The sequence below is a fragment of the Puma concolor genome, chromosome B3, assembly GCF_028749965.1.
Source record: "Puma concolor isolate L17-30 chromosome B3, mPumCon1.1.hap2, whole genome shotgun sequence".
In the NCBI taxonomy this organism is placed as follows: Eukaryota; Metazoa; Chordata; class Mammalia; order Carnivora; family Felidae; genus Puma; species Puma concolor.
This window is the reverse complement of record NC_141672.1, coordinates 28,548,073-28,575,953: the sequence shown is the minus strand read 5'-3', so window position 1 is coordinate 28,575,953 and position 27,881 is coordinate 28,548,073. Positions and strand designations below refer to the sequence as shown.

The window sequence follows — 27,881 nt, the reverse complement described above, 5'->3', positions numbered from 1 at the left end:
TGTTTTAGATTTTTTTTCCTGATGATTCTGTATTTTGTTACTGAAAACAAAGACCTATAGATCTCCATGTAGTAATGGGGCTGAGGTGCAGAACCTTATTAAAGATTGCTTTGTTACCTCCACCCCGTATGCTTTGCTCTTCCTTGGATGCAAAGGAAACAGTTCAGGCACCATCAATATGCCTGGGTGGTGCTTTTGTCCTCCTCACTGTGCAAATCTGGTTTGGAGCTGGGTGTACCTCTTTGAAGCCATGTTTGAAATAGGGTTCCTAGTGAACCTTTTCCTGCATGCAATGCCAACCAACTGCCTACTTTTACTCATTAATAGGGCATTAACTCCCCAGTGGTGCCAAAATCATAAACCACACTCCAGGTCCTACTGTCTACCCATGAAATTAGACTAGATCATTAGATGTAAAAATATGTCTACCATTGAAAGACTCTGAAAATGTCTAATTTGGGAGAGAACAGTACCCACATATACCTTAATGGAAAGAATGGCCAGATCTTTAGCAATGTTATGACAGCTAAAAGAACTTAATAACCGGCTCAGAATGTGTTCCCAACAGAGAAAGAGAGATACTTGGTAGAAACAGAAAAACATAACAAAGAAAACATAACAATTCTTATGTTGGCAGGCATGTATATTTATACATTCTTCTGTGTTTAGGTCAGTGGTTAGAGAACACTTCTGGAAGGACTGTAGTACACAAATGTTTTCAATTTGAGCATGTACATTTCATCTAATTGGTCCCTGGGACAAGGTTCACTGCCCTGGATGTGGCGTGGCTAAATCTTTAAAACACACGCTAATGAATTTCAGGTTTGGGACAGACAATGGCAGCTCCATATCAGACAATCATGTGAACTTGGAATTGTTTCTCATGAATATCTTCAATAGTTATTGAAGTGGGTTCTTCTGCCATCTCCAAACACAGATAACTGTTTTTGCTCAAGATACTCCGTGCTTGCCTACTCTTAAAACTTAAATTTGGCAGATTCCTTCATTTCTGAAGGGAAAATTCTGGGAGAAAATGTGGCAAAGATCATCTGAGTGCAACTGGATATATCAAAGGGCACTTACAAATAACCTTAAAGCAACATGAAGATTAGTTTGGGCTGAGTACATCTGTTTTGTTTTTCCTCTCAGCTGTTTGAAGTAAGGGAAAATTCTAAAGAAAGTTCTTTATTCGTACCTTTTTTTGTTGATACATCTAGTAATAGTTTAGGGATCTTATCTCCTCTGATCCAGCCCACCCAAAAAGTCAAGGAAGTGGGGTAGTTGAATATAGAAACTTGTTTTATGTAGATGGGAAACAAGGAAGCTAATGAAGTCACAGACATCCCTTATTCGGAATGACAGAGCCTGAACTCTGTAGGACACCCCACCCCAGCTCACACACCTTTACAAAGACTTGGCTCTGACTAGCTCACAGGACAGATGCAGTTACTCAGCTTTGCACATGTCTCGCCTGTATACTCAGAGTGCGTCACAATTTGTATTGGGCCAGTGGGGGGGGGGGGGCATTGATTTCATGAACTCCTGAGTCTGTGAAAGATTGACCATGGCCTGTACTTTCCTTATGGAGTGGGAGAATTTCTGTTTCTGTGTGTGATGCTGTGTTTCACCCCGATTTATGCCATTCATTGTGAGACTATGCACAGGCTGTGCAGATCTCCTATCTGGACCTCAGTTCCCTCCTTCCTAATTTAAGCTGGGTGGGCCAGATATCTCCTAAGGCCCTTTCTAAGCTTCCAAGTCTGAAGTTCAGTTTCTTCTGCACGTAAGAGGCTGGGTATCAGTTGCATCAGTCAGCTAGAGAGTAGTTGGGCTGTCCTGCTGATAAACTCCCAGCAGATGAATGAATGAACAGCAACACTCACGTCCTACAGAAAGTTTGCGTTGGGCATGCTGGAATGCGCCTGGAAATCCTGGGTGATGAAGCACTCCTGAGTGCTAGGCAGGGCTTGTCAGATGACAGCGTCCCAGCAGTGCTGGATACTTCCTGGCCATGGTAGTCTGTTTGCAATCACAGAGCAGCATGAGGTGGTCCAGCATGCAGTCTGGCTTCGGAAGGGCTTGGGTTCCTCCATACTCCTGACCGTCCCCGCCACCCCAAATGCCCTACCTTCTACTTTGGCAAGTTACCTCACAGCTCCAAAGCTTGGGTGTGGTTGTTTTTCAAATGAAGCTAATATCTACTTTTCAGGGTGAAAAGCTTAAAGCTAATGTATTTGAAAGTGTCTAGCAAGCAAGTGGAGCTTGATAAATAGGTAACTAAAACCAGCAATCTGTAAAAACCCCACAAAAGGTAACTTTATCTGAAAGCCAAGTTGGGGAAAACACTAGCCTTTGTGTAGTGAGTAACATTTCACAGAGTACTTCAGGACTTACTATCTTTTAATCCTCACAATCTGGTTTTACAGACGCAGTGATCCCAGCAAGTTCCCAGGGTCACAACACCCAGAAACAATGAAGTGGAGATTTAAGTTCTGCTTCCAAACTGTTGTGTTCCTTTTACAGTATGCTACCAACATGCCGTTACATGTGGTTGATATATTTTATAGTTGAGATTAAACCTCTGATGATTCTGAAAAGGGAAATAAATGATCAGAAATGGTACTAGTGCCTATGTTGGGGGGGGGGGGTTCTCCCTGTGCCCTTTTTATATGACTGCAGCTGTACTGACTGCCATTTAAGACAAACCCAGGAAGACCTGATCAGTTCCACCTCACTTTGTGAGATCTTAATTCCGAAACAGCTCCTGGGGGTAGCTGGAAGATTTGAATATCTCTGGGATGTCACTGTCCAGTTTCGAAATAATTTTATAAATGGGTTTCTTCCAGGAAGGATCTGAGTCTTTCCCTGCGGAGACAGCCCTGAAGAACTCCTGTAACGTCAAGCTGGCGATTTCCAAGAAGCAATCCGGGACCTACATTCCCAAAGAGACCCACAAGAAAGAAAAGACATGAGGCTCTGAAGCACCGACACCATGCAGATCTCAGTGCTGCCTGTTCCTGGGGTGGTGGGCTGATAAGAGCATCCCTGCTCTCCCGGCCCTCGACTTCTGCAGCCCTCAGAATCCCCTGCTCTCTCATCAAATACAAACTTTAAAACGATGGTACCCATGAGACAGCCCTGGGAAAAAGCATATTAGGGACACTCCTTATGGAGGAGAAGCTGATTCTACTAATGGTGCGTTTTCAGTAAATGAGAAACGGACTCTGATCGAAATTAAATCTGTGGTTCAACGAAGGTTTTTAGTATTCTCTTCCTTAGTGCCTAATGTGGAAAGACATGCGCCCAAGTTTACAACTGTTTTCCTCATCCCACCATCCTTTGGGGTTGGATCCAAAAGACTTGGAACCATTCCTGCTTCCCAAGTCAAGCACCAGGTTGAGGGGGACTCAGTATGTTCCAGGCCCTGACACAGACTGGCATCGTAAATGACGGGGAGTCCCACAAGTCCTCCAAACCCAGTCTGGCCCAGGGCTTGCCACCACCGCATGCCAGATGGCCACCCCACACGCAAAGATGTGGCAGCACCACCCTGTCCACACACCCTGACCCCACGAGTCTCAGAAAGGAGGCTCAGGTTCTGACAGAACGTCTGGTGAATACCAGCATTCTTCGCCTTTGTTGGAAGTATCAGAGTCACGTGAGAGGGGTAAGGCGAGGGAAGGGTGGTCCGTGACCTGCAGAACAGAATGCCCCCCCAGCAGAGCTGTTCGCCGCACACAAGGAAATGCGTGTCTAGATTAGGAGTACTCACCGGTGACATCTAGGCCACTTGCTCACCCTTTACACCTTACCCTCCAAGGTGCCACCAGTGTGCCTTCACAGAGGTCCCCAAAGGACCCAGAAACTGGAGTACTGCTTATTCATTATTTCCAGAGAGAGAGAGGATCTGAGGTGACTTGTCGTGAAAGGCCCACAAGTAAAACTGATCAAGTGAGAATAAAGAATGAAATGATGAAATGAACAAAAATTGTCGTAAAGATAACGGAGGCCAAGTCTGGGTGCGGCAACAGCGTAGCATGTAGTCGGATGCCTCCTGACACTACGGGGAAAAGTTCCGCAAGTTACGGCCAGTTGTAATTACAGAGTATTAACTCTCAAATGGCACAACACCCGGCTGGCTTCTGCTTCCGTTTCAGATGAAAACCGGCTGTACATTCAGCTTGTGATATCTACGTGTTGCCTAAAAGATGTTGAATCTCATCTGTGTGGGTGATACAGAGATTGGCCCTAGGCTGCCCTGGCTCTCGGTGATTTGCGGACAGACACGGAAGGAGATCTTCTGGAAAACTCAATCACAAAGGGAAGGCACTCATCAGACCTCAAGGGATCCATAGTCTGGCTCCAACTGTCAGAGCTTGATTTTCCTTACCTCAAAGTCATTTCCTTTGTTATAGTGCATATTGAGAGCTCGAAAAAGTTCTGAGTCTCGGAGTACCACCAGCATTTTGGGATTTGTGACACCATCTGAAATCGCTTGCCGGGCAGATTTTTCCATTTGGATGTAATAAAACTCACGAAAGTTGCTGAACCACTTGATCATCTGGGAGGTAATGCAGCGGTTGAACTGTACAAACAACAGGGCCCGTCAGGTCGGATGTTTGCCATGAGGTGCTCAGAGCCAGAACTCTCAGCCTCCATTTCAACATAGGGCTTAATAAGGATGGCTTCAGCCACCATGAGAAAGGGCTTTCTTTAAAAAAGAAGTCACAGCCGTTTTCCTAGCCTTTTCACTTGTACACAGAAAAATCCGAATTAGCTATAATGCCGATTCGAAAATACTGTTTTGATGTACTTACTATATTTATGACTTTTTTACCCACGAAAAGATTTCCATGGTGTCTACTGTGACTTTGGGAGGGTTTCGGGTCAAAGCCAGTGTGGTACCAGCTTCTGCTGCACCTGGGCAGGTGGCACAGCAGCCCCAGAGCTCTCTGCCGAGTCAAGGGCAAAAGGAAGGGATAAGGGTATAGAGCAGAGAGCAGGCCATTGCAACCTTGGAGTTGCAGAATGAATCGAAATCAGAGCTTGGTGCAGGAGTCAACCAAGCAACCGAATATGAGGGAAAGATCTGGAAAACACAAAGAAGTAGATTCAAAGTATTAGCTGCCCTCTCCCAACACCCAGGGTAAGGGAACAGGCATAGTCTGGTTCCAGCTGTCAGAGCTTGATTTTCCTTATCATCATGCTTGATGTCTACATACCTTCATTCAGTGTTGAAATACAGCAATTTGAATATAAATGTGACAATGTCCAACCCTTTACGTATTCTATCTTTTTCATAGTCTTCCCCAGCAGAGATAAAACACTAGGCCAAAAATGCCATTTACTTATGTTTCTCTCTCCCCTCCACCCTTCCTCCCCATGGGTTTGTATATCTACAGGTCAAGAGCTTAAAATTCAGATACCCAACCTTTGTGGCCCAAAGTTATTCATACAGAGTCTCAGCCCAGAACTGGAAATTGTACCGATCCCATCAGCAACATGAAGGGGACCTGAGGTGCACATAAGATGACCTAGGACTTGCCTCCCACTGGGCAAAACCATTCCCTCTTGGGAGTTTTTCAGAGGCTTTCAGAGGTGAAGAATGACTTTACCTGGACATCAGGGAAATAAGCCTTCAGCAGGTTGGAGCTGGGGTAGCGTGTGAAGAAAAACATGAGTTTGGCCTTCTTCAAGTGACCAGGATTTAGGCCCTCCTGGATTTATCTCAGCGTCAAGGAAAACTAACACCGCTTTATCACGTGATTTTTATCCGTTAATCCAAATAATGACTTGTCCTGTTCCTGACGGTTTCTTTTTTTCTTTTGTTTCATTTTTTCTGGGCGAATGGTGTATTAGTTCCATTCTTCTGTCTGATCAGATAAGCTCTTTCTTAGGGAGCCTGGCTGGATCAGTCGGTAAAACCAGTGACTCCTGATCTCGGGGTTGTGAATTCAAGTCCCACACTGGCCCTAGAGCTTACTTAAAAACTAAGAAAAAAGCTTTTGCTTTCCAGATGCTCAATACCATATATGTACCGTAAATTTGCAGAATTCAAAAAACATTTTGAGGTGTGAAAGTTCTACAGCCTTTATGATATCAAATACAGTTTGTTGTACTTTGTGTGTGTGCTTTCAGAACAGGATGGGGAAAGATGGCAGGTCTGTCCCAGATTTCAAAGCCCCACGTAGAGATTTCATTCCCCTTCTGGGCCTCAGTTTCTTCATCTGTAAAATGAGACAAGCCCACTAGATGGTCCCCATTCTATTCGCAGAGCTCCCTTTGCAGTGTTTAAGCCAATGAACACCTAACCTGCCTGAGTACAAGAGCACAGTTGGCTCCAGCTCAGGAAGCTTGAACTTCTCGGCTGTGTCTGCTCCTCATTTGCCTGGCAGAGCTTCCCTCACCCTTCCCAGTTCAGCCCAGACACCCTTCCTCTGTGAAATATTTCCTTGCTGAATGAGGCCTTCCTTACCCTGGGCTATCAAGGCTTTTTGTACAAACCTCTGTTGTAGCAATGACCTCCCTGGAATTTTTACTGCATGTTTGTCTCCCCATTTAGACTGTGAGCTCCTTGAGGGCAAGGACCTTATCTTTTCATCTTTGTATTCCACATGCCTAGCCCGGTGCTAGGAACATAGTAGGTGCTCAATAAATGTTGGTTGGATGAAGGAATGAATGAGTGATTATATGGTCAGCCTTAATCCGTACAGAAATATGGAAATGATATTCCAACCCATACGTCACTCTGAGAACAGATTGCTTCCCCTCTAACAAGAGAAGGGAGCTGTGTTGTGACTGCCTGGCACCAGCATGGGAAGGAGATAAAGGTTCTTGCACGAGAACACATAGCATTCCCAGGGACAGTCCTGGGGCTGGGTGAGAAGCATTATACAGGGTAACCTTGGCGCTCAGGTAGGAGACCTGTACCTTTAGGACGATTAAGGCTTCTCAGTAGGACATGCCAGTTTAGCCAAAGGAGACTAAACCAACTGATTTTCAGTTACAACTGGCCCTGGCATCCAGGCTGCTGCCCAGAAGACCCCTGCCCTTGCCTCACTGGACCAACTTCTTATCCTTCTTAAAGGCTTACAAATGCTGTGGAAAGAATCCTGGATTTAAGAGTCCAAAGACCCAGTTTCAGATACTGATTTCGCCACCTATTAGCTGTGTGATCTTGAGCAAGCCACTTATCTTCTCCGGGCCTCATTTCTAAAATGTGAGTATAGTAGTTAAAACTTGTGCTTGGGTTTGAATCCCGGCTCTGCATGTGTCTGTCTTGTGACCTTGGGCAAAGTTAGTTTGCTTCTCTGTCCCCGCCTCCCAGATACCTGATCTAGAGTGGCCGCTTGAGGATTGTGACGTAACACAGGCCCACAACCTCTTATCCAAAATGCCGGGCCAAATGGGGTTCGGATTTCAGAAGTTATTATTTTACAACGGTAATATGGTGCATAGACCATACGTCAGTTAACGGCCAGAGCAGGGGCTGTGGCAGCAGTCTGCAATCCAATACGTTAGCATTGCCACGGCAAATTGGAGGACTATTGACACTAAGTGGGATAGTCTATAAATAGCCTCCAACCAGTGCAGGCCGGGTTTTGCCACCAAACATGTTCCCATCCACCTTAGGGGAGAGAAATCACAGGGATGTTCAGAGCTCCGAGTTTCAGAATGGTGGCTAAGTGCCGGTGGACCCTCACTTGTGAACTGTTGGCCGACCTCAGGGAACGGGCGCAGCAAACGCTGCCCCCTACCGTCTCATCACTCCCGCTCTACCTGTCTCGTGGGTTGTTGTGGGAATATGAATGGGTGCTGGCGCTCGGTGGCTTTCCCGGCCGACGGGAACACATCTCTAATGCTGGAACATAGGCAACAGGGATGAGGGGACAGTTGGGGAACCAGGAAGCTGCCTGGGAGCCCCAAATCTTTCCATGCAGCCAGGCCCGGTCGATGGCCTCCCCAGCCTCCCCAGACTCTGAGTCCACTCCTCATTTTACAGAGCGGGGCTAGGCACGCAGTAGGTGCCCCCAGAAATACCAGCATGCCCCTGCCAAGGGAAGTACAGCAGAGAATCTTTGGGCTCTGAGTCCTTCAGGCTCTTCCACCACCGCCTGACTTTAACAGGGAGTCTTAACCAGTGGCCTCTTACCAAAGGCCCAGACAGGTAGCCTTTGTCAGCCGGGGCGATTTCCTGGCAATCTCTACACCTCCAAGAAGATTTCCTACTGCCTGACGAGGCAGCAGTGGCCGGTGAGGTGTTCTTAGCCTTGGTTTTATAGTCAGTCTGGCCTGCCTGGGAAGCACGCAGCGGTGCCCAAGAATTAGGGGTGTTTCCAACACCCGTGACAGGCAGAGGGCGCTCGTGGCATTTAGGACACAAGAGCCCACCCTCTTGTGGCAGTGAGCTGGTCCCACCCCATCCTGTGGCCATTAACACAATCCACCTACCCCCCCTAACCCCCCTACCCCCCCACCCCCACCCGGCGCCCTCTGCCAAGAGGACACAACCGTTCACGCCTGGATATGCAGCTCCACAGATGCGTTGACCTCTGGAGGCCGAATTACAGTCTGCTTATGAGAAGCAGCGGTGTTGAGCTCAGCTCGCTAAAAATGCAACATCCAAAATAATGTCGTCAGGAACTTCACTCCCACGAGATGCTTGCTGGAAGAGGATCTTTGGTCATGTGAGTCTGAGGCTGCATACATTCTCCTCTTAGAGCTTCACAGAGGACATCAGCATGTTAAAGCCTCTAAGAAGTCCCACGAACTACCCAGTAGTAGAAATAACCAGTGTTTAATAACCAGTATTTAAGTAACCGGTAGAAATAACCTACCCAAGCTGCTTTCTTCCTATTTACCCAAGCTGCTTTCTTCCTAATTTAACAACTATTAATATCCTGAGGGAGGGTTACTCTGGGCAACACTATTTGAAAGAGTGGAGTCTGCCTAAGGGTTGCAAAGTTTTTGCAATAAGATCCAGACCCCTACAGCCCAGCCTGGGCCCCTCAGTCCTCCCCTCAGGGGCCCCCCTTCCCTCTACATACCCAGCCCCCAAGCTCTGGTTCTCTCAGCTGCAGCTTAGAAGCTGTTCCTTAAACTAAAGGCTTCTTACCCCTTCCAGCTGCCTCTTGAGTCTAGTCCCTCAGGAAAGCATCCCCTTTTCCATCTGCCTCAGAAGTTTCTAGTCGCTCATAGCTTCCCTGTGAATTACCTAGACAATGCAGGCTTTTCTGCCTGTGCAGCCAAGGGATTGGGGGAGCCATGCTTCAGATGAGGTCATTCCCTCTCTCTGTTTAGCTGTACAGGCCTCTGACAACCGAATTATGGGGTTTTTCCTTCCATAGAAGGAAGCCCATTTGAGTTTTTTTTTTTTTTTTTAATTTTTTTTTTCAACGTTTATTTATTTTTGGGACAGGGAGAGACAGAGCATGAACGGGGGAGGGTCAGAGAGAGAGGGAGACACAGAATCGGAAACAGGCTCCAGGCTCTGAGCCATCAGCCCAGAGCCTGACGCGGGGCTCGAACTCACGGACCGCAAGATCGTGACCTGGCTGAAGTCGGACGCTTAACCGACTGTGCCACCCAGGCGCCCCAGCCCATTTGAGTTTAAAAACAAAACTCTTTTAGACCCAAAGGAAAGAGTCAGTAGTGGTAGGATCCAATGTGTCCCAGAAGAAAGTAAATGAATCTTCCCAGTATCCTTAAATCCCAAAACGTGGCTGCCACTTTCTCAGAACCTAAAAACTATGAGCCCCAGGAAAGGAAGGCCTGGAAGCGACAGTAAGAAGGCCGCCAGGGAAGCAAAGCTATTTAAACGCCATGGAGTTATTTGTCCCCACCTCCCTTCATCTTCCAGATTTCCCATTTCTCTGAGCTGTGGCACTGAGAACCTCAGTTACTAGTAAAGGATATGTGGACTGAAGAAAATGGAAGCACATCCGGGGCACACTGCAGGCCGCCCTGTTCCACCTTCACTGAGGGAAGAAGGGGCAGTCTTTCCAAACCGGGGGAAGTGAAGGGCAAGGGGTACTGCTGTTGGCTCAGAACCGACGGTCGCAATTTGACTGCTCCCCAAGGTCGCAGGGCAGACTCTGGGGCGGAGTGACTTTGGGAAGATGAATCTTGGGGAAGACTGCTATCCCAGTGGTCACTGGGTCCATGACTCAGTAGCTGGCTAAGAATCTGATTTTCCTGGATGTGGGAAGGCACAGTCAGAGGACAGTTTGCTGGCCGACCCTGATAGGGTCTGGGGATCATTCTTGAAGAGACAGGGTACCTGGGAGGATCTAGAGGGTTGGCCAATGATAAGTTTCGCAACAGGACCCCGGTCTGTGGCTGGGCCCTCCTGGGCAAGGTGGCAAAAGGAAACAGATCTTTACAGATACCTCTCTCAGGAGGCGAGGGCTCACTGCTACCCTCTGGCACAAGCCCCCGGAAGCTTCTACCCAGCTGGGTCAGGTGGCCTGGTGGATCCAAGAGTACCTTTTGTAATACTGAGTCCACAGCTTGGGACACGGCCCCGGTCAATTCTTTCCTCAGAATCTCCAGCAAATCCTGTGCTCCACAAGGAAGGCACCTGGGCTCCTCAGACTGGTATTCGACTTCAGACGCTCTGTGTTTTTCTTTCCGGGAGAGGTCCCCACGGGAACCCTGATGGTGGTGATCACTGTCCATAGCCCAGGGCCTAGATCCATAGCCCTTCCTCTGCTTTACGCTTAGAGGGCCCTTATCCATCTCAGAGCCTCCTGGGTCCTGAGCTGCGTCCCTGGGCTCAGCAGCCTGCAAGATGTGCTTTTGCAAATGCCTTAGCTGTTGCTTCAGCTGATAGAGCTGTTCTCTTACCCGAGGGCCCCCTTTCCTGCTGCCATGGTCTCCGACAGGGCCCGGCTTCAGAGGGCCTTGCTGCGTGGGAAGGCTCTGCTTCCTCTTCCGCTCCTGGGCCTTCTCTGGGCAATACGGACTGTCCCTGGCTTGGGCATTGCCTGGCACCAGAGCATTAAGAGAGAGGCACATGCCTTGGACAATGGTCTCCACTCTGGCCCTCTTTGCTTGGATGTTCTCATCGCAAAACCAGTCAGGGTCAGCAAAGCTAGAGCTGGGGACAGGGCTCCAGGGAAAGTGGGGGTCTCCGCCTTGCTCTCGGGGGGCTGGACTTCTTTCACCTTCCATACAGGGTTCTGCCAGGTGGGAACAGGCCCGGGACAGAGGAGAAAGCAAGCCAGAGTTTGGATCCATCCCCTGGCTCACAGGCTCTTGCTCAGAAGGTCGGTTGTGGCTCTGTGAGGGAATTCTTTCTCCCGATGTCCTCAACGAGAGGGGTACCTCGAGGGAGCTGGGGGTTCCTCCTCCACACTCAGAAGGATGAGAAGCAGCTGTCAAGGATTTAGAGTCTGATATGCCAGAACTCACAAATCTGAGTAGACTCTGAATTAGAGACAGGGAGAAAACAGTGTATGTCATTTTGAGCAGTGCTCTTCAAACTTGTGTGCGCAAATAACCCAGGGATCTTGTTAAAATGAAGATCCAGATTTAGCAGGTCGGGGCCGGGGCAGAGATTCTGGATCTCTCACCAGCTCCCATGAGATACTGTGCTGCTGGGTGGGACCCTACTCTTGGATTCCCAAGAGGGATCCTTCAGGGAGGAATTGTCTTGCTAGGGCATAATTATGATAGAATTATAATAAAGGTAATAGCAGCAGCTAACTGCACAGCTGGCATTATGCCAAGAACTTTACATCTATGACCTAATTTAATTCTCGTCACAAATCCCTGAGAATGTTGTCATTCTCACTTACGGAAATAGGCCCAGAGAGGTTGAGTTACCTCCGGAAGTTCACACAACTAGTCAGTGGCAGGCTGGAGTCAAAACAAGGTCTGTCTGATTCAGAGTAACCTTCTTAGTGCCTGCCACAACAGAATCACCCAGGGCACTTGTTAAAAATAGCAAATTCAGGGGGTGCCTGGGTGGCTCAGTCGGTTGAGCATCCGACTTCGGCTCAGGTCATGATCTCACGGCTCGTGGGTTTGAGCCCCGCGTCCGGCTCTGTGCTGACAGCTCGGAGCCTGGAGCTGCTTCGGATTCTGTGTCTCCCTTTCTCTCTGCCCCTCCCCTGCTCATGCTCTGTCTCTCCCTGTCTCTCAAAAATGAATAAACGTTAAAAAAAATTTTTTTTTTAAAATAGCAAATTCAGTAGCCCTCACCAGCCCTGCAAAATCAGAATCCCTCCATCCTGGGGGGCAGGGGAGAACCTGCATTTGAAACAGGCAAACCGAAGTTTGAGAACCAGCTGTTTGACCACTACACTGTCCTGTTCCTGGAAGAATCAGATCAGGTATTCATTGCTCACATTCACCAACTATTTCCTTAGCTCCTACTGTGCATCAGGCCGTCTTCTGAGCACTTGGAGCGACGGTGGAGGACAAGACCAGCAGAATCCTGCTCTCATGGAGCTGGCCGTCTCCCCCGGGGAGAGAGAACGAACAAGTATATTTTCAGGTCGTCGTGATATCTGCTAGGAAGAAAAAGCACAATAAGGGGTTGTAAATTGGGATGAGGGTGTGGGAAGAAGGAGGCAGCTAGTTTAGAAAAAGCTGCCTAAAGCTATTTTTCCCCCACAAAGTATCAAAATACACTGTACTTTAGGAGGCCTCAGATGGCAAGTTTAAGGGCCTTCAAATTTACAAAACATTCACACGTTACCTCATTGCACCTCACACCAAACTTGTAATTCTCCCATTTTACAGATGAGGAAACCAAGGGTCAGCGAGGCCGCAGAGTGGCTCTCAGTTACTGAGATTCCAAATCCTTTGACACAACCACACTTCAGCTGCCTCCCTGCGGATGGAAAGACCCGTATAAGAGACTGACTCCTCTGTCTGCCAAGGGGATGCTTCCTTTCCTCAAAGAGGTACATTCATGTTTCTCCTCTACAAATTCCCACTATCCTTTTGCTTCTCTCTCTCTCTTTTTTTTTAATGTTTATTTATTTTTGAGACAGAGAGAGACAGAGCATGAGCAGGGAAGGGGCAGAGAGAGAGGGAGACACAGAATGTGAAGCAGGCTCCAGGCTCCGAGCTGTCAGCACAGAGCCCGACGCGGGGCTCGAACCCACGAACTGTGAGATCGTGACCTGAGCCGAAGTCGGACGCTCAACCGACGGAGCCACCCAGGCGCCCGTCCTTTTGCTTCTCTTGCGTAAGTCCTTTCAGGAAAGGGTCCACTACTTCGTCCTACTTTTGATCTAAAATTTACCTGGAATTCTCTACCTGGGGCGAAACGTGGCTCTTCTGTAGCCGCTGGATGTGGATGTGGACACAGCCTCCACCCGGAGCTGCCAGACCACCAGCAGACACAGCTGGCACAAGCCCGCCCTGAGCAATGTCCCTCCTGGTGCCTGGGGCCGAGGGTGGGAGGTGGCGGTGGCTCCAGTCCGTCACAAGGAAAATGCCACTGGAAGAAAGCCGGGTTCGTGGGTCGGAGTACGTAGAAGGATTTTGCCTTGAGTGAGACACTTACAAATTACTAAAACAAGACAGATAACTTGCCTAATTCACGTTAACTTTAAAAATGTATCCCAACCGTTTGGATGGTTTACCACCTCTTGGAGAGAGAAACATTTTTTAACTTCCTGTGATCATTTGACGCGGAATATATATTATTTGTATAATAGGAGAAGTTATTTTTACATTAGCTCTTACCATCTGCTAAGCATAACCTGATCACTCATTAAGCTTCCGTTGGCTGTTTTCTAGCTAATGATGACCACTGAACTGGCAGAATTGATATTTGAACCACAGAAACTCACCATAATACAAGCTGTGTATTTTTTCAGTTAAGTACCTTCCAAAAAGAAGAGGGGATTGGTTATGGTTATCCTAACTGCTGAGTGAACATCTCCTGCTTAAATTCGACATTTTCTTTTTTTTTTTTTTAACGTTTATTTATTTTTGAGAGAGAGAGAGAAAGAGTGTGAGCGGGAGGGGCAGAGAGAGAAGGAGACACGGAATCGGAAGCAGGTTCCAGGCTCTGAGCTGTGTCAGCACGGAGCCCGACGCGGGGCTCGAACTCACAAACCGCGAGATCACGACCTGAGCTGAAGTTAGACCCTTAACTGACTGAGCCAGCCAGGTGCCCCAATTCAACATTTTCAAACACAAACTCTGTAACTGCCCCTCTGCTTCAACTCTCACACTACCTATCTTGTTTAAGCTGGAAGCTGGGAGTCTCTCTGACTCCTCCCCGGACCACTGACTTGGTCTGGTCACTTATGGTCAAAAAATGGCTCTGAACCACAGTCCACTGCTTTCCCATTACCGTTTCTGGATTCAGGGTTTCAACTTTTTACCTAGACAATTCCAATACCTCATGACTGGTCCCCCAGCTTCTAGCCTTTCCTCACTCTGGTCCTTCTACACTCATTCATTCATTCATTCATTCATTCAACAAATGTGGCTCAAATGCTGGCAACAGACAAAATCCTCTGCCCACGTGGAGCTCACATTCATGCAGAGGGAGCCAGATGGCATAACATACGAAGTTAGTAATGGAAGGCCACTGTGAAAACATTAGCCCTTGCTCCGAGATAAATGAGGAGCCACTGGAAGGTTGTAAGCAGTATGACCTGACTTAGTTTTAAAAGGATCATTCTTTACTGGATGGAGAATAGGCCGGGGGTGGGGGAGCAAGGGTTGAAACAGCCCTAGGAGGCTCTAGGCATCTAGGCCTCCAGGCAGTGACCTAGATGGTAATCACAGAGATGAGGTGTCTTGGACCAGGACGGTAGCAAAGCATCAGATCCTGTATAGATGTTGAATGTGGAGCCAGTGGAATTTGCTAACAGACTGGATGTGGAGCGCAAAGAGAAATAAAGTGTCACTGATGATGACTCCAGCGTGTTTGGCCTGAGTGAGTTGAAGGATGAAATGGCACGAGCTGAGTCAGAAGGACCATAGAGGAACGGGTTTGGTGAGAGATATCAGGAGCTCGGTTTTGCATGTTAAATCTGAGACAATTATGAGACAACTAAATGAAGATATTGACAAAGCCGTGGGGTAAATAAGCCTGGGGCGTCAGTGGAGAGAGATCTGGACTAGAAATAGAAAGTTGATGGCTGTCAGTATGTAGATGGATGAGCTCCGAGGAGTGAGTGTAGACAGAGAGGAGAAGGGGGCCAAGATCTGAGTCCTGGGACATAGCAGCATGAAGAGCCTGGGGTAAGAGGGGAATCAATAAAGGGAGCAAAAGGAGGGGCACCTGGGTGGCTTAGTTGGTTAAGCGACCGACTTCGGCTCGGGTCATGATCTCGCAGTTTGTGAGTTCGAGCCCCGCGTCGGGCTCTGTGCTGACAGCTCAGCCTGCTTTGGATTCTGTGTCGCCCCCTCCCCTGCTCACACTCTGTGTCTCTCTGTCTCTCAATAATAAATAAACGTTAAAAAATTTTTTAAATAAATAAAGGACGCAAAAGGAGCAAGCAGTGAGATAGGAAGAAATCTAGGGGTGTGTGAGTTCCTGGGAGCCAAGTGAAGAAAGTGTTTCTAGGAGCCGGGAGAGGTCAGGTCACACAGCAATTATTAGTAACACAGAGGCTTTCAAGATCTTGATCAGAGCCGTTTCAGTGGAGCCCAGGGAGAAAAAGCCTGGTTGGAGTGGATTTACGGCAGAGGACAAGAGGAGGAATTGGTGACATTAACGATGACACCTCTTTCAAGGAGTTTTGCAGAGAGGAGAGAAATAGGACAGTGGCTGGAAGGAGAGATGGGGTCAAGAGAGGGTTTCTCAAGATAGAAAGAATAACAGCATATCTATAGGTTAATGGCAATGATGCCGTATAAAGATAAAGTTTGTTGGGGCGCCTGGGTGGCTCAGTGAGTTAAGCGCCAACTTCGGCTCAGCTCATGATCTCATGGCTCGTGAGTCTGATCGTGAGCCCACATCGGGCTCTGTGCTGACAGCTCAGAGCCTGGAGCCTGTTCGGATTCTGTGTCTCCCTCTCTCTCTGCCCCTCCCCTGCTTGCGCTCTCTCTCTCTCTCTCTCTCTCTCTCTCAAAACTAAAATAAACATTTTTAAGAAAAGATAAAGTTTGTTAATGTAGGCCACAGGGGGAGAATTTCTGGAGCTGGTCCTAAGGTAGGAAGGTGGGGGCAAGATTTCATACATGGGAAGGGATCGATTTTAGAGACGAGAACCCTTGGTTCATCCATGGTGGTGGAGGAAGGCAGTGTCCGTGGACAGGTGCTGGCAGGTGGGTGCCCCGGTGACGAGAGTGAGTGCAAGTTCCCTTTTGATTGTCTCCATTTCCTCAGTGACGTTGGCATCGGCATTAATTTTCCAAAACGTGGGTCTGCTTATGCCCCTCCGTGGAATCAGTCTTTGCTAGCTGCCTGTTGAATATAAGGTGCAGCTGCCTCCCCTCCTCTGGAGCCACTGTCCTCAATACTCACCATTGCCACTGAGCTGTCCTGGGCGCTGTGTCAGGTCTCTGCCCTTACTCCTTACTTTTCCCTCCCCCCGGAAAGCCCTGCCCTCCTATTTCTACCCGACACACCCCTATTCCTTTTCCAAAATCCAACTGAAATGTCACCCCCTCTCTGAAGTAATCAATCTTCCCCTTTAGACTGTGAGCTCCCTCCTTGTGTCTCCAAGTAGTGCCTGATTGCCAATTGTCACCAAATAGACGTTTGCTGACTCGGTTGAATAAATTGTTCTGTATGCACTTCATTTAGACTGATTTTCATCTCTTCATTAGAGGTACATTATCTCAGATCTTTCTAGCATCTAAGTGGAACAAAATCAATACAGATAGATGATAGATAGATAGATAGATAGATAGATAGATAGATAGATAGGGCATAGAACCATCAACGTCACCAAATCTCCCTTGTGGGTTATTTAAGGCATTGTTTCTGAGGTTCCATGTAGTCCGTATGCTCCAGAAGGCAGAACTACTAGGGTAAGATATGGAGTCTGTGTGCTTAATGAAGCAACAATCAGCGGGAATGTCTTGAGGCCAGAAACTAGAAATCTAGCCAAACACCACTGCGGTTGGACACCCAGAGATGTTTACGCCCATCTCTGTAGGACAATCATGGAAACTCTGCATCTGGGCAGCTGAGAAACAGGAAACCTCTGTGCTGGGCCAGCAAGCCACTCGGAGCCCTTCACCGGGGTGTGGCATATGAAGCAGCAACACTTTCTGTTTAAAAATCAACTAGCAGCTCACTCACATTTACAGACAGAGTAGCGATTGCCACAGCCCTTTAAAAATAGCTTTACTGCTTTTCATAGATGATGAAAGCGATAAAGAGTCATTTTACTTCCCAAATATAGAAATGTATTGCGAGGAAAAGAAAGAAAGAAAGAAAGAAAGAAAGAAAGAAAGAAAGAAAGAAAGAAAGAAAGAAAGAAAGAAAGAAAGAAAGAAAGAAAGAAAGAAAGAAAGGAAAGAAAGAAAGAAAGAAAGAAAGAAAGAAAGAAAGAAAGAAAGAAAGAAAGAAAGAAAGAAAGAAAAAGAAAGAAAGAAAGAAAGAAAGAAAGGGAGAGAGAGAGAGAAAGAAAGAAAGAAAGAAAGGAAAGAAAGAAAGAAAGAAAGAAAGAAAGAAAGAAAGAAAGAAAGAAAAAAGAAAGAGAAAGAAAGAAAAAGAAAGAAAGAAAGAAAGAAAGAAAGAAAGAAAGAAAGAAAGAAAGAAAGAGAAAAGGAAATTCACGGTTAACATTTTGGTGCTTGTCATTTTTTCCACACTTTTTTCTCTGTGTACAGAAAACTTACATGATTTCCCCTAATTATATCAGTTTTTGAAATGGAATTATAAATACATAGTCCTATAACTTCCTTTTTTTTTTTTTTTTTGGTCTCTCATGTTAATGAATACCCATCTGTAACAACATTGTAAAAGCTGATGATATTCCACTGTATGTATATATCATAATTTATTTAACAAATTCCTTTTTGATTAGACAGATTTTTTTCTTATGTTGTCACTGGTGTAGCAATATAGACAAGATAGTATGGAGGTGGAGAGGGCAGACTGCAGAGCCGGACTGCCTCGATTTGAATCCCTAGGGCCACTTACTTAGCTTTGTGACCTCTCTGTACCTCAGCTTTCTCATCAATAACAGGGAAATAACCACAATACCTGCTGTTATTATAAGGTTGTTGTAAGGATCCAATGAGTTAACCCATTTTTAGACCAGTTCCTGCCATATCATAAATTACTGGTAAGTGTTAGCTATTGTTATTATGAATAATATTGGGATGAACAGTCTTGTCTATATCTCTTAGAACTTACACTATTTTTTCCTTAGAATGCATTTCTAGAAGTAGAAATTCTGGATCAAAGACTGGACATGTGTTAAACTTAAATAAAATTTTTTTTTAATGTTTCTTTATTTGTGTGTGTGTGAGAGAGAGAGAGAGAAAGAGAGAGAGAGAGAGAACACAAGAGGGGAGAGACACAGAATCTGAGGCAGGCTCCAGGCTGCCCAACATACAGAGCCCAACGCAAGCCTCAGAACGAACCGTGAGATCATGACCTGAGCGAAAGTCAGACACTTAACCGTCTGAGCCACCCAGGTGCCCCAAACTTTTATACTCATTTCTCAACTGCCCTCCAGAAATGCACCAACTGATTGGTAGTGGAGTTGAGAGACTGAAGGAGAACTTTCAATTTTTACCCTGTATATTTCTGTATTAACTGAAATTGTATAAGGATGTATTCATGCGTTGTTTGTATATATACTTCTAAATAGCCAATTTTCTTTCTTACCAATATATCTATAAAAGAACACATATGCCCTCATCCTCACCAACACTGGGCATTGCCAGCCTTTTAAATCTTTGCCAATATGGTGGGTGAAAATATTATCTCAACATTTGAACCTCTGATTCTCAGCAATCTGGCGTATTTTTCTCATCTATTGGAGGAAATACTTATGTGCTATGTATTATGAAACTTAAACATGTTTATACCATTTGAGTTAATGATTCTATGTCTAAGAAGTGAAATCAAGAAAATGATGCCATACCCACAGATTTATGTCAAAAATGATCATCCCAGCATTAGAGTAGAAACTGATTAAATATAAAGTATGGTATTATCTATGTGATGCTATATTATGTAATCATTTTTCAAAAAATCATGTTTAGGAAGAGTTTATAGAACATTATTTTATAGTATATAGTAAGTAGGGAGAGAGAAAAATGCTTTTGAAAATACAAAGGGAAAAAGATGCGAAAGGAATATATTAAAATGTTAGCAATAATTGTTTACAGATGATGGAATTGTAATTTTTTAATGGGTAATTTTTTTCTCTATTTTTTTCTTTTTACTTTTCGGTATTTTCCATATTTTCAATGGGTATGTTTTCACTTTGTAATTTAAAAAAAGCAATCTTTGCCCTTGCTAATTTAATTTTTTAATTTTTTTAAATGTTTATTTATTTTTGAGAGAGAAACAGAGCATGAGTAGGGGAGGGGCAGAGAGAGAAGGAGACACAGAATCCAAAGTAGGCTCCAGGCTCCGAGCTGTCAGGACAGAGCCCGATGCCAGGCTCAAACCCATGAGCCCCACAAGCCATGAGATCATGACCTGAGCCGAAATCGGTTGCTTAACCGACTGAACCACCCAGGCACCCTGCCCTTGGTAATTTAAAAGTTGCCTTTATGGGAAAGGCTATGCATGTGTGGGGACAGGGGATGTATGGGAAATTTCTGTACTGCCTGCTCAGTTTGGCTGTAAACCTAAAACTGCTCTAAAAATTAACAAAATTAACAAAACTAATTAAATTAACTAACTAAATTAACAAAACAAACGAACAAAGCCTGGATTTTCTCTCATTGACTCTTTCTTGGGTATACATTCCTGGACACCAGACATACAAAACTCCACTAGAGAAGCAAATTGAGCTACAAACGAGCACAGACCACAGGGCTCGTGAGATAACTATAAAGTTATGTAGGATTTTACAGCTAGGAAGCGTAAAATAAGAGTTAAGTGGAATTTCAAGTAAATAATAGGCCTAAGAAAGAAACTGTGTGTCTGAAGTGGTAAGAGGCCGGGGTGGAGGTGGGGGGGTACCGGCTGAAAAAACAGCCAACGTCCGTGGAATTTTCAGCCGCACAGATCGCTTCGTAGCAGGGAAGCCCTTCTCCCTGAGAGTCCATACCCTTCCAAGAAACCTTCCTTGAGATCTCCCAAAGTTCTGCCCAAGGAGGCAGAGGGAAAGGGCAGCCCACAGAGCCCTAGCTAAAGTAAGACCAGCAGTGTGCAGGCTGTATCTTTCCTTCTGTGCTGTGCCCACGTTTAGGGAACAGCGAACGCCTCTGATACACTCCAGCAGGGCCACCAGAGAACCAATCAGTAAAGCAAGGCAGACTATGAGGGCCTTAGATAAAACGCACCACGCAAAGTCCAAGAGATGCCAGTTCATTCTCATGGCTGCCACTGACGCTAAATCCAGATTTGTGAAAGAAGGTTTATTGTTATTTCCTTGTTAAAGTTTCTGCCAGGTTTTTGTTGAGAACACTTAGCATTTCTCTTCGCAGAATTTCTTTCGTTCCTTTCCTAGATCCCGCTGGATTCCAACGGGACCAGCCTTGTGCCTAGCAGATAACCACCAATAAGATGATTGGAGAAACATGGAGGAAAAGCCTTATCCTGAAACAGCCTCTCCCATGCAGACGTCACAGGGTCTCGGGGTCCACCACCGGGATTCATGCTGTGATCACACATTATATATGATACAGTATTCCTGAACAGCCTCTCATCCAGGTACTCACCAGGCCTAGCAAACTTTAGCTGTCAATGTAAACTTGTTCGGGGGTGGGGGTGGGGGCACATTTCAAGGTCATATAGCATTTGCACACTTTACTAAGGTGTTTTCATGTCCAACCTCATCTCTGTTTCATTCTCTGGGAGCCCCCTGAATCATCCCCATGTGGGTATGGGTTGGGAATGACCCTGTCCGTCTCTGGTCCAGCCCTGAGCAGTTCTCCCTGCATTGGCTGATGGTGGAAATGGGTAGAGGAGGTCATTGTGACAGCCCAGTCCACACAACCCCGTCATAGACAGGCATAAATACAACCAAGTCAGAACCCTGTGGGTCTGCGTCATTGGTGGCTGTGAGGATGATCCACGGGGTGTCAGACCTGGATCAGACTCACTACCTCTTACCTAAGTTAGCTTTGCCTCTTTCTCCTCTCAGTTTCTTCATCTGTAAAAGGGAATTGACCACAGTGCGGTCTCCCAGATCATCGTGCCTGCCGTCTCCAGCACTGACAATAGGCACTCCTTAATTCCTCTAGGACGCGTCTGGGAGGCCCCACAGCCCTGGAACTTTATTTAGCCCTGCAGGGGACTCGGGGATCATCTGGCACAGTGCATGGTTTCCAGACTTTTAGATGTCAACCATTAATAAAAAGGAAAACAAACAAAAAATTGGACCAGCCAGAGAGGTCTTGACATTTTACTTGCAGGTAAGAGCCCCCCAAAATAAGTGTATAAGGCTACAATCCACCATCATTTTTATTTCATAAAAGAATCTTAACCATCCTGTTTTTTTTTTTTAAGAAAAACAGGAGGAAGGGCATAATACCCAAATAAGTTTAGCTTTGTAAAAAAAAAAAACTCTTCACAATGTCTTTTCTTTTTTTTTTTAATTTTTTTAAAATTTATTTTTGCAAGAGAGAGAGAGCGAGAGAGTGAGGGAGGGGCAGAAAGAGAGAGGGGGACAGAGGATCTGAAGCAGGCTCTAGGCTGACAGCAGAGAAAACCAATGAAAACATCACAGACCAGTACTAGGGAACCTCAGATCTTCATGCGTTAGATGAGGCAACCGAAGCATAGCAAGGTGAAGTGACATGCCCAAGGTCACAAAGTGGCTGCAATGTCTCATTCTATCTAGCGAAACACTGGTGGACGTGAGATCCCCTCCTGTGGCCCAGACAGGTGCCCTGGGCTGGGAGTTAGGAGGTCTGGGCTCTTCTACAGCCATTTGTCCTCAAGCCACACTTTCTGCCTTTTCCACTTGTCTAAAATGGGGATGAAATCATCCCGTCACTCAAGACTGGTGTGAGAACCTGATGAAAGAAGCGTTTTAAAAGTGCTCTGAAGATGTGTATCAGGGTATGAGAGTGAGGTACTAGGAGCGAAAAGTCCTGCTGTCCTGCCTGTGACTTGCTCGAAAATACTTCAGCCAACAAAAACAGGTGGAGCAAAAATGGCACCATATTAACCATGATTAAATCTACGTGGTGGGTATTGCCAGGCTAGCCTCCCCACTTTTCTACATACTTGAAAATTTTCTTAAGAAACATTCCATCATTTTCTTTTTTTTTTTTTTAAAGTGCTCTGGCAAGGTAAATGGAAGGGGACGGTATTACTCACAGAGAAGACGCCCTCAGGGAGATCCAAGTCCTGGGCTCTGCGGCCAGGTGGGGTCTACCACCCCAGGAGATGGAGCAGCCCACTCTTCACCAGCCCGGGGCACAAAGAGCCATGGTCAGGAAGTGATTGGCTTCCTCCCCAGGCAGGCCTGGTGCCTGTGGCCGGGTGAGGGAAGCCTCCCGCCCACCCCTTCTCAGTGCAAGGCACCATCTGACAGACCCAGCCCTGCAGCGGCCACGGGCAGTGGGGACCTTGGGGGCTGCCTAGCGCAGCCAACCGCTGTGGGGGGCTTATGAATATGCAGATAGTGGCCAGAGCTGGTTGGCTGCCACCCCCCCATGCCATCTCCTACCCCCGCCCCAACTTAGATGCCCAGAAAAGCCAGCCGAGAGAAGACCTTCCTGAAATGCCATCTCTTCTGCCTTTTCTTAAAAATTGGGGGACTTAATTACCCAGCTTCTCCCATTGCACTCACTGGCTTTCGGGGAGCTCCTGACCTCTGCTTCCAAATTCCCCAGCGAGGCTGCTCCAAAGCGAACATCATTCTCCCTGTGCCTCAAGCATCCTGAGGATACTAAAACCGGCTCGGCACCAAAATATGGCATCTTGGCTGTGCGGGAAGGAGTGGCTGTGTGGCTTCTCCTTTTAGCAGAGGTCTGAACACTGTTGGGGAGGCTGTTTGCTGGGCCAAAAGCCTCCATCTGTGACAGAGCTGGGGAGAACTCACTGGCCAAATCCACCTACCCCCAGACATCACTTGAATTTTGCCATCTTCTCCTCCTTCAGTTTGGGAAGTGGAGTGTATGTTATGATATACGGCAATGAGAATCAATGAACTACAGCTCAACTCAACATGGGTAAATCCTCAAAACGCACTGTTGAGTGAAAGAAGTAAGTCACAGAATGATACAGATGCTGTGATCCATCCCAGTTACATTACGTTTAAAAATAGGCCCAACAATGTCTACATTTTTATTGAGTTTCATCCATCCATTATTAATTGCAATTGAACAGAAGGGTATCTGGGTGGCTCCGTTGGTTAAGTGTGTGACTTCAGCTCAGGTCATGATCTTGTGGTTCGTAAATTCGAGTCTTGTATACTTAGTTTGGGGGGCTCTTACCTGCAAGAAAAATGTCAAGACCTCTCCAGCTGTGCTGACAGCTCAGAGCCTGGAGCCTGCTTCAGATTCTGTGTCTCCCCTCTCTCTCTGCCCCTCCCCCGCTTGCTCTCTCTCTCTCTCTCTCTCTCTCTCAAAAATAAATAAACATAAATAAATAAATAAATAAATAAATAAACATTAAAAAAACTTAATGGAGAGATACACAGATAGATGGAATCTAGGTATTATGGATAATACAAAATGAATATAGGATATAGTCTCTATTTTAAGAAGTCCAGAAGATGGAAAGATAGGCTATAGCCCAGCCATCTACCATCTGGTCAATAATATTAAAAAATATGTAAACAAGGATGTGAGTGTGTAGTTCAGACCACACGTATGAATATTGGGGGATTTCAGGTAAGAGAAAAGAATATTGTGTGTGTTATTTAAAGTAGGCTGCCTCCTCCATTGTGTTTTTCATAACTGAGCTATTTATCCTTTCTAGAAGCAAAAATTTTTTCTTATATAATTTGAAAGTAAATACATATTTTCCTCAATTTAAAACATAGGCAAAATGAATTTAAAGTTTAAGACACATGCGTATAGAAACTATAATGGAAGGGAGGGCATAGGTTAATATATAGTTGAGCCTGGCAGTGGTTAACTCTAGGGGGACCAGCAGGGAAAGACACATAGGGCTTTTCCATTTTAAGCTGGATGGTGAATGTGGGTATTCCTTTTACTATTTTTTTAAAAATACGGGGCGCCTGGGTGGCGCAGTCGGTTAAGCGTCCGACTTCAGCCAGGTCACGATCTCGCGGTCCGTGAGTTCGAGCCCCGCGTCGGGCTCTGGGCTGATGGCTCGGAGCCTGGAGCCTGTTTCCGATTCTGTGTCTCCCTCTCTCTCTGCCCCTCCCCCGTTCATGCTCTGTCTCTCTCTGTCCCAAAAATAAATAAATGTTGAAAAAAAAAATTAAAAAAAAAAAATAAAAAAAAAAATAAAAATAATACACATATATTTATATACCCTTTTGAATATATATTTTACAATTAAAATGTTTTTTAGGGGCACCTGGGTGGCTCAGTCGGTTAAGCGGCCGACTTCGGCTCAGGTCATGATCTCGCGGTCTGTGAGTTCGAGCCCCGCATCGGGCTCTGTGCTGACAGCTCAGAGCCTGGAGCCTGTTTCGGATTCTGTGTCTCCCTCTCTCTGACCCTCCCCTGTTCATGCTCTGTCTCTGTCTCAAAAATAAATAAACGTTAAAAAAAAATTAAAAAAATGTTTTTTAATTCCCTTTTGAAATTAAAAACAAAACAGATGATCCAGTAATCACACCACTGGGTATTTACCCAAAGAATATGAAAACACTAATTCAAAAGGATATATGCACCCCTATGTTTATTGCAACATTACTTACAATAGCCAAATTAAGGGTGCCTGGGGGGCTCAGCCGGTTAAGTGTCCAACTTTGGGTCAGGTCGTGATCTCACAGTCTGTGAGTTCGAGCCCCGCATCGGGCTCTGTGCTGACAGCTAGGAGCCTGGAGCCTGCTTCGGATTCTGTGTCTCCCTCTCTCTGCCCTCCCCTGCTCATGCTCTGTCTCTCTCTGTCTCAAAAATAAATAAAAATATTTTTTAAAAAAACCTTACAATAGCCAAATTAGGGAAGAAGCGCAAGTGTCATCAATAGATGAATGGATAAATGGTATATATAGTGGAAAATATATATGTATACATAGTGGAATATTACCCGGCCATAAAAAAGAACAAAATCTTGCCATTTGCAACAACATGGGTGGATCTAGAGAGTATAATACTAAGTAAAATAAAACCAATCAGAGAAAGATAAATACCATATGATTTCACCCATGTGTGGAATTGAAGAAACAAAACAAAGGGAAGAGACAAACAAAAAAACAGACTTGTAGCTACAGAAAACAAACTGATGGTTACCAGGGGGGAGGTGGGTGGGAGGATGGGCGAAACAGGTGAAGGGGATTAAGAGTGCGCTTATCTAGGTGGCTCAGTCTGTTAAGCATTCAACCTTGGCTCAGGTCATGATCTCATGGTTTGTGAGGTCAAGCCCCGCATTGACCTCTCTGCTGTGAGCACGGAGCCCACTTCAGATCCTCTGTCCCCCTCTCTCTCTCTGCCCCTTCCCCACTCGTTCTCTCTTTCTCTATCTCTCTCTTTCAAAAATAAATAAAGGTTTTTTTTAAAAAATGAGTGCACTTAGGGGCGCCTGGGTGGCTTAGTCGGTTGAGCGTCAGACTTCGGCTTTGAATTCTGTGTGTGTGTGTGTGTCTCTCTCTCTCTCTGCCCCTCCTCCACTCATGCTCTGTCTCTCTCCTTCGGAAATAAACATTAAAAAAAAAGAGTGCACTTATCTTAATGAGCACTGAGTGATATATAGACTTGTTGAATCATTATATTGTACTCTCGAAACTAATGTAACACTGTATGTTAACTATATTGGAATTAAGATTTTTTAATGTAAAAAATAAATAAATTTCCTTTTGAACTCTGCCACAAACACAAGTTTATGAACTTACATACATAACTCCTGTCCTAATAGATGATGCTATGTCCTAGGAGGCTCTAAATACAGAAGAGGGTGAGAGCTTATTGGGTTGGAACTTGGACTTCACAGAAGCTCATTTATGAGTCTCAAGGAAATCGATTTCAACCTTTATCCTCTGAGACAGACTTTGCATTCTGCTGTACGTGTGTGTGTGCACCAGCACGTATATGTGGGTGTCTAAAACCGTAACATCTGAGATTAACTTGGGTGATCACTGAAACTCCAGGAGAAATGCTTTGCCACACATCATCTATGCCTGAACTTCTAAACTTTAGATAGGAACTTCTCAAACGAATTACTTAAAGTGGAAAAAATTAAGTAGCTGTCTAAGAAACATTAAAACAAAGTGAAGCAGCATTTGAGATTCCTCCACTCTTTTTTTTTTTTAATGTTTGCTGATTTTTGAGAGAGAGAGAGAGCACAAGTGAGGGAGGGGCAGAGATAGAGGGAGACACAGAATCTGAAGCAGGCTTCAGGCTCTGACCTACCGGCACAGAGCCTGACACAGGACTCGAACCCACAAACCATGAAACCATGACCTGAGCCAAATCGGACGCTTAACCCGACTGAGCCACCCAGGCATCCCATAGCTATCGAAGAAATACTAACAGCAAACCCTGCAAGGGATTACTGTTTTGGGACTCTTTAGCTGCATCCAGAAGTCTTATAAGCATGGCAGTATTTAGTAATTCCATTTGTATTTACTGAGTACCTACAGCATAGCAGGCACTGTGTTCTGTGCACAGGATTCAGAAGAATAGAGTCACCTTCCTCCTTCTGCTCTGTCCAGGAGAGGAGACAGGAAAAAAAGGACATTATAATGCAAAGGAGAGACACAGGCACAATGCTTTGGAAGCACAGAAAAGGTATCTGTTAACTCTGATTATTAGGGAAGGGATTCAAAAGAGACTCACATGATGATTAGAAGTCCCTAGGCAACTAAGAGGTAGGATCAGCCCACGCCAAGATGGGAAGGAGTGAAATAGCACACCGGGGCTATTGCCAGTGGTGTGGTAAGGATGAAAGCTCAACATCAGTGAAAGTCAGGTGGGCGGGGATCACAACATAGCCAAAGGCCAGGTTATCAGGTGCCTGGTCAAACTGAGGAGTTTGGACTTCATCCTACTGATAGGTTGCAGCAATTGAAAAACTTCAATCATAAGAGTGACAGGATTAGATGTGTGTTTCAAAAGGATCTTTGACATGGAGGATGGGTTAGAGAAAGTGTGAGTGGAGGCCCAGGTCCCTTTTGGAAGCTTTTAAAAGAATCCAGGTGATGAATGCTGAAGACTTGATCAGGGGCAGCAGCTGAGCAAGAAGGTTTTCTCTATTTCTCGTTAGGGCTTCTGCCAATCCTTGCAGGATTGAGGTGGAAGCTTCCAGAGTTTAGGTGAGTGAAGACACCATAAAGGTGCCTGCGGACCCGGCAAGATGACTCAGCTGAAGCAACCAACATGAACAGGCATTAGTGGCTCATTCGTTCATTCATTCATTCTTAATTCCACCAAAGCTTATAGGAAACCTTTTCTATTAGGAAAGTGAGCTATACGGTTGAACATTCAGGGGCTTGGGCATTGAAGGGGAGGGAAAACTAAAGAGGGGTGGTGGTGCTATGTGCTTTCACTTTGAAGGTTTCATGCAGGATGGTTAATACACACCTACCTATGCCAATCTCTGTTCCAAGTGCTGAGATACAGCAGTGAACAAGACAGACAAGGTCCCTCATTTCGTGGTTTGTATTCTAGGGATAGAGTGACTAAGGAACCACCTCCAAAATGCATAGGATGTATGGGGTTACAATTAGCTTGGAGAG

The 27,881-nt window shown here is 45.8% G+C and overlaps 2 protein-coding genes and 2 long non-coding RNA genes across 5 annotated transcripts in view; 3 read left to right on the top strand and 1 right to left on the bottom strand.

The window, feature by feature from the left end:
* The window catches only part of YLPM1 (YLP motif containing 1), a 96,277-nt gene extending 93,322 nt beyond the window's left edge, over window positions 1-2,955 (top strand). The window contains exon 22 of the transcript XR_015252191.1: window positions 2,847-2,955. The gene's annotated coding sequence lies outside the window, so the exon portion shown is untranslated. The remainder of the gene's footprint in view (window positions 1-2,846) is intronic.
* Window positions 138-11,801, bottom strand: PROX2 (prospero homeobox 2). The gene is made up of 4 exons (XM_086709258.1): window positions 9,916-11,801; window positions 5,616-5,717; window positions 4,391-4,585; window positions 138-2,932 (listed from the first exon to the last, which is right to left on the bottom strand). The coding sequence occupies exons 1-4, from the start codon at window positions 11,461-11,463 to the stop codon at window positions 2,747-2,749; spliced, it is 2,031 nt and encodes a 676-aa protein (XP_086565384.1). The 5' UTR covers window positions 11,464-11,801; the 3' UTR covers window positions 138-2,746.
* Window positions 8,484-16,721, top strand: LOC147579835 (uncharacterized). Its single transcript, XR_015252194.1, has 3 exons — window positions 8,484-8,687; window positions 12,748-12,911; window positions 13,002-16,721. It is a non-coding gene; the product is annotated as an uncharacterized LOC147579835 (long non-coding RNA).
* A 1,744-nt stretch (window positions 16,722-18,465) lies between these two features.
* Window positions 18,466-21,561, top strand: LOC147579834 (uncharacterized). Of its 2 annotated transcripts, none has more exons than XR_015252189.1 (2): window positions 18,466-20,770; window positions 21,345-21,561. It is a non-coding gene; the product is annotated as an uncharacterized LOC147579834 (long non-coding RNA). The 2 variants fall into 2 exon arrangements; XR_015252188.1 differs by having other exon boundaries at window positions 21,304-21,561.
* Window positions 21,562-27,881: the final 6,320 nt, after the last annotated feature.

Excerpts from the sequence above, each read along its gene's own strand:
- PROX2 (XM_086709258.1), bottom strand. The coding sequence starts at position 11,463 with ATGACATACACTGTTTTCTCCCTGTCTCTAATTCAGAGTCTACTCAGA. Across the intron at positions 4,586-5,615 it reads CTTATTTCCCTGATGTCCAG|TTCAACCGCTGCATTACCTC; the intron begins GTAAAGTCATTC and ends TTGTTTGTACAG. Across the intron at positions 2,933-4,390 it reads ACAAAGGAAATGACTTTGAG|GTCCCGGATTGCTTCTTGGA; the intron begins GTAAGGAAAATC and ends TTGGGAATGTAG.